The sequence below is a fragment of the Zootoca vivipara genome, chromosome 7 (assembly GCF_965207765.1).
Source record: "Zootoca vivipara chromosome 7, rZooViv2.hap1.1, whole genome shotgun sequence".
Taxonomy (NCBI): Eukaryota; Metazoa; Chordata; class Lepidosauria; order Squamata; family Lacertidae; genus Zootoca; species Zootoca vivipara.
This window is the reverse complement of record NC_142590.1, coordinates 45,648,554-45,654,553: the sequence shown is the minus strand read 5'-3', so window position 1 is coordinate 45,654,553 and position 6,000 is coordinate 45,648,554. Positions and strand designations below refer to the sequence as shown.

General features: G+C 45.9%; 1 protein-coding gene across 2 annotated transcripts in view; it reads right to left on the bottom strand.

Annotated features, from left to right (window-relative positions):
* Nucleotides 1–2,375: 2,375 nt before the first annotated feature.
* ERI3 (ERI1 exoribonuclease family member 3) overlaps nt 2,376–6,000 on the bottom strand; it is a 189,114-nt gene continuing 185,489 nt past the window's right edge. For both annotated transcript variants that reach the window (XM_035121856.3, XM_088673312.1), the window contains exon 8: nt 2,376–3,801. In XM_035121856.3, coding sequence (XP_034977747.3) covers nt 3,719–3,801 — 83 coding nt within the window. In that variant the 3' untranslated portion in view covers nt 2,376–3,718. The remainder of the gene's footprint in view (nt 3,802–6,000) is intronic.

Genomic DNA, 6,000 nt, shown 5'->3' with positions numbered 1-6,000 from the left:
ACGTTTTGCTATTAAATGTAGAAGTCAGCACCATGAAGGAAGTTTCTAGCCCATAAGCTTTTACAAAGGTCACCTTGAAAGTGTGTGAGTATCTCTGGTGAGATCTCTGAAGCCATAGGAGGGCTAAGTAGGACTTCTAGTGATCAGGCTGTGGTGTTTTGCATAGCTCTTTACCCTTCCCTAGAGTAGCAAAATAAATTATGCAAAATGAGCAAATATGTGCACATTTGCATAATGCATACAGGCCATGGAATTCCAGTTTTAATTTTAATTTTGATGGGTTTTTTAGTGCAGAACACAAAGCCCTAGGTATAACCCTTGCCCTCAGCAGGAAGAGATTGACTGGTGACATCTAAGACTTCAGTCGCATGTTCTCCAGTGTGTGGCAGGCAGTGAAGCCAGTGATACCCTCAAGAAGAGAAGAGCTAACTGTAAGTAACTTTGGTTTCACCAGTGTAAAAATATTGAGTGCTAGCCTATGAGGTAGCCCTCCATTCTGGTCTGGAGTTTCTCCAGCTTGCTGACTGTTTTAATGACTGAATTGTACTCTTCTCCCCCCCCCCCCCCGCCCAGCCCTTTCAAATATTCACCTTCCATCAGAAACATGTTGGAAGGAGGGCTATGATACTTTTGGCCTGCTGCTGTCAGACCTAACTCATGCTCTACCTTCCCCTTCCCATTTCAAGTGCAACTGGGAATCGATAGTGCATGACAACGCCCTTTGATTTACATTCTTGCTGGAAGAAAGAAAGGTCAAAGGCCAAGTTCTTCGTTTTCATAGAAAACTAATTAGACGACTCCATCGACACTGAATCAATAAAACTGATCAGGTGATTACACAGAGGGAGCCATTAAAATCCCTATGACCTTTGATCTCAAGTCCCTAACCTGAGGTGGGAAAGGCTCAGTTATATTCTCTAGTGCTTGGAGGACAAACCTCCCAAAGTGAGATGGACTGGCCTACAAGGCTTCAGTGGGTGGTGGAGGACACAGGCTTTGCTGACTCTGCTGGTTGTATCTAGTATGTTCTCATTTCAACCCCTACTGCATGAATGGTCATGTGGATGGAAAGGCATGGCAGACATAGACAAGGGGTTGATAAGGCAATTACCTTCTGCAGTGGTGCCATAAAGAGAGGTGTGGCCTAACTGCAACAGACCCCCAAACTTTTCACTGCTGCAATGGGAGGGGAAAGAGCAGAGACCAACACTGAAAGGGGATAGTGATTTATTTGGGGCTTTGTCTTAAGCTATGGAGTCAATTAGTATGTTCTCCAAGCAGCTTGCTTTGTTTTCAATCTCCCATTTGTCATTGTTTTCTAAATCATAAAAGATAGTTCACATTGGTGAATAAGCCATCTTAGGTCATGTAGCACTAAACAAACATTTGGTAATTATTCATTGGCCTTCTGTGTTCAAGTTTATTTGACTTCTATAAAATGAGTCATGATTTTTTAAACATGTAGCTCCAGGCTTTGCTCTTTTTTACATGGTATATTGTCATAGCTAACGGAGAGAAAAGGATGGGAAACCATATAAACTTCAACAGGGGCCAGTGTCTAGACCTGAGTATTGCCCTCTTTGAGCACCACTTCTACCTGCAAATTGGGGAGGGTGCATGAGCCAAAGTGTTTTCTTGTGCTCCTGTGGCCTGAGCAGTCTATGCACTTTGTGTGCTAAGCATCCTTGATGGTGCAGTGGGCTAAGGTGATGAGATGTAAATATTTGGCTTCTTCAGGATCCTCCTTTCATTGAGGGGTCCTTCAGTAATGTTAAACATATGGTATGAAAACATTTTAATGGTGCCTACTGATTGGCAGTGGGTGCAAATACCAATTTGAGCAAAACTCAGCTCTCCTTGGAAGCACCAAATCTAAAAGGTGCCAAATATAAGCTCCACTTGCTAAGGAAGAAGTAGGATCAAACTTTAAGGTTCCTGCTTCTTCCTTTGCAGCCGCATCTTTCCCTGGCAACACATTACGTCAGGTGTGAGGTAGGTGAGTGTGATTTGGACAAAATGACCTGAGGTCTGATTAGGGCTGTGGGCTGGCTGTTTCCCACCCCTTCCTATTGTGAAGGAAAGTATGACCTATTCTCAAGATACTTTCCTGGGGAAGAACTAATAAGGAAGCAGCTTTTGTTTTGGCTACAGGTGGGAATATGTGGGTGATTTTCTCTCATGAAGGTACATGATACTTGTGTCACAAAACAATCCCAGAACGCAAATCCATTTAAGGATGGGAGAAACATCTGTGCAGTTACTGCCAGATTGCATGGACAGTTGAAGAGGTATTGGGAAAAGGAGTTTACTTAGCAGCATATTTCAGATAAAGCCTACCCCCGGCCCCACTCCCTTACAGCATACAAGGAGCCAGGTTCCTTTCCCCCAAACTTTATTCATGTGGCACATTTACAGCAAGGATGGGAATAACGAGCCAATGAGGAGGTCAGGTTGGGTTCAGCTGGAACATCCACACACCATGCATTATTTACCGGTAAGGCCCAGTGCCTGTATCAGCTCACAGCCTGACTCTTGGTGTGGCTCCCATGTAGGTGGCAGCTGGAGCCTATCCATCTGGGGATCCATTCAGCAAAAGCTAGGGCAGAAGGTTTCAGGAAAATACTGAGCTGGGAGAGGGCGATTCATTCTTTATTTCCATCTTCCCACACTGGACCAAGGTGATGGGAATAGGATAGGAAGAATAGGCCACACCTCTCAAAGCAACAAGTCAGTTGCAGCCGTTGTAGGAGGAGGAGGAAGTCAGGTGAGGAAAGGGGCAGTAACACAGATGTCAATAAATTTGCAGATCCCTGCTGGGTAATGGGAACACAGCTCCCTGCTGGGCTAGCAGTAATGGGCACGTCCACTGCCTGCAATGGACTGCATGCTCCATAGGGGGGCCATGCGCAAGTGCAGGGTGGATGCACAGTAGGGTTCCCCATGTTCTGAAGAGGCATGAGCAAGGGATCACAGGGTTCAAGAAATGCAGGACATGGCGGTGAGCATCAGCCAGGATGCTCCTGCCTACGATAACCCCTGCTGAATGAAGCCCCAGGGAGATAGGTTGCTCTTGGTGGGCAGGGAATACAGGCACTTTACCTTGAACAGAAAGAGCCGAGCTTCCTCAGATCACATACAGAAGGAATCAGAGGGTTAGTGTTTATTCAAAACAGAAGGGAAGGAGGGAAGAAGCCTGCCAAAGAAGGGGGGGGCTGTCTGGATGCTGCTCAGTCAATATTTAGCTGACACGCAGGAGACACAGTAACAGATTCACACAGGAAAAGGGGAGGGGGGCTTGACCGCGGTTGTTGCGATATTGGACTCAAAAGTAATAAGGGCGAGTGCCCCAAACATGGCGCCACGGTCTTGCTACAGGCGCAAATATGAGCAGAGAGAGAGAGAGAAAGATGCCAATGGAAATCGGAAGCCAACAAAAGGGAAAACAATCTACGTCTCTAACCATGTGGAGCAAGCGCCCTAGGGGGCTGCAGGCTGGGCCAGGCCGGGCAGGCAGCCGGCCCCAGAGAGGGAGTCACGTCAGGCCTACACAGAGATTCCAGTTCCATATATACAGCCTCTACTGGCAGAACAGCAAAACTGACGGAGTCGTGGGGTTGCTCGTTCCTCTGTCCTCTTTCTGTCGTTCGAATGCTCCAGCCCATCACGCCCAGGTAGCAGGAGCCGGCCGCATGCAGCCCTGTCTGGCCGGCCCCAGAGATCAAAAGGGCTTGGAGGTCTGCTTGAAGATGAACCCTCTGTGAGCCAGTGTCTTCATGATGTTGGCAATGTTCTTGCAGTCATCTGCCAGTCAGAGGAAGAAAGCGCGTGAGAACGGTCATGTTATTCTTCTTATTTATTTCATTTCTAAACCACTTTATATTTTAAAGAAAAATCTCAAAGCGGTTTACAGCATATTAAAACATCAATAAAACAATGTTGAATTGGACAGGTATGAAAATGCTTGGAAAAAAGGATCACACACATACCCCATTTTTATAGGCAGTGCTTTGCTTCTAGGAAAAAGGTGTCGGTACTGCGTATCCTTGAGTACCCCCAGAAAAAAGCACTGCTTATAGGCATACAACAATCCACACATAAATGCTGACCTCTCACAAACATATGTGCCCATAAGCATGCATGCATGCAAACACCTCTATGATTCATCCACACCCTAGATGTGCTGTGGTAGTACTGGCAGTGCAGCTGCATGGAATGTGCTTCTTGTCTCTGGGCTCGTCCACACTTCTGCTTGTCCCACCACTTTCCCCTGGGAAAACCCGCTCTTTACCACTGAATTGGAGCAAAGGCCAGTCAGGATTTTGGCATGTTGATGTTTGCTTTGATTCAGAGGTAAAGAGTGGGTTTTCCTGGGGAAAAGAGGCAAGGCAAATGGAATACTGCTCAGAGCTGTGCCTAAAAAGCATGGGACAAGCAGAAAGCCTCTTGGAAAACTGAAGTGTGGACCAGCCCTTTGTCTCAGCCCTACTTAAGCTTCCTGATTATGGCAAGTAGATCTTCATAGTACATTCTGCCATTTCCAATAAAGTGGGGTATGGTTTAATTCAATTTTACAGCCCCCCTCCAACTAGCCTAGACTGCATCCTTTTACTGCATGAGCTCTGGGAGTTTCCAGTAGGTCCCAGCTCTTGAAAAATATAAGACCACTGTTTTAGAGCAAGGCTGCAATATACCAGCTACTCATTTTTGTATCAATTCAAGTGGAACAACTACTTCCTCTTTGAAACAGGAATAATGTGGTGGCATGTGGTAATCCTGATATGATATAATTGAGGCTAGGTCTAGCCTTGATTTATTATTTTAAGGAAATTTTTCATTGCATATCTCATAAAAATACATACAGATAATATGAGAACACAAAATATATAGTTAAAAGAAGTTTGACATTTCTCACTTCAACGAGAAATGAACAAGGAGCAGTTTTGTATGACAGTACAGCTTTGGGAGTTATGTTGACCGCTTGAATAATTTCAGTTTTGTGAGCAGGGGCACATCCTATTGGGGAAAAAACACATTCTGTAACACCAGGTGGCCCTGCTGATTTCTAGCATGCATATCTTAGTTCCTAGTCTTAAATGCCAGGTTGACCACAAAACAGAGGGGACAAACACCATACAATGGTTGTACTCCACTACAATAACACTTACCATACCTGTGGAGGGATCTAATAACACTCATTAGAGGAGGGCCCAGTGGGCAAAATGTCCACATTCTGAGGAAGTGCTATGGGTGCCAGCCACAAAATGGCTGCTGTGGGAGCATGGCCTAACACAAAACTAGAGCATAGTTATTGCTGCTTTCCCCACCCCCAAGGGAAGTGAGCTATGTCCTGCTGGTTCTGATATTTACCCCCTCTGTGTGATACTGTTGCTAATAACAATAGGGAGCATTCCCCAGGACCAGGAAAAATATACAGGGTGGTCACACCACACTCTTGCACATGCACACGCATCACATTCACATATTCACCATACACGTACAGACGCACACATCTCTCATTGCAAGCATATCTTCCCCCATCTCTTGGGCCAAGTGCATCTTTCCTTCTCTCCCTCACCACATTCATATATACCCCCATCTCCCCCAAACATACACCTCTCCCCATCTGCACCTTTCTCAATCACACACAGAGCATGCTTGAGCAATCCACCCACCTGCACGTTCAGAAAAGGCTATCCACAAGCAAAGGGAGTGCCCACCATTTCAATACCCGCCCAACCTAAATAAAACAAATATTCACGGGGGTCACCATCCTCACCACCCACAGGCATCGGGCATTGGGGAGGGAGAAGGAAGGCTTTGTGGGTGCTGTGGGGCCCACAGGGGCCAAGTTAGCAGTCCCAGCATTAGAGCGACTCCATCGAAACAGTAAAGAAGAAGAAAAGGGCTCAGCTCCATGGACTCAGCTGTGTTACTGTTCTACCAAGATATCTTGAATTAGGTGTGCAAAAGATTTTGATGATGATTTAAGTACATTTCCCT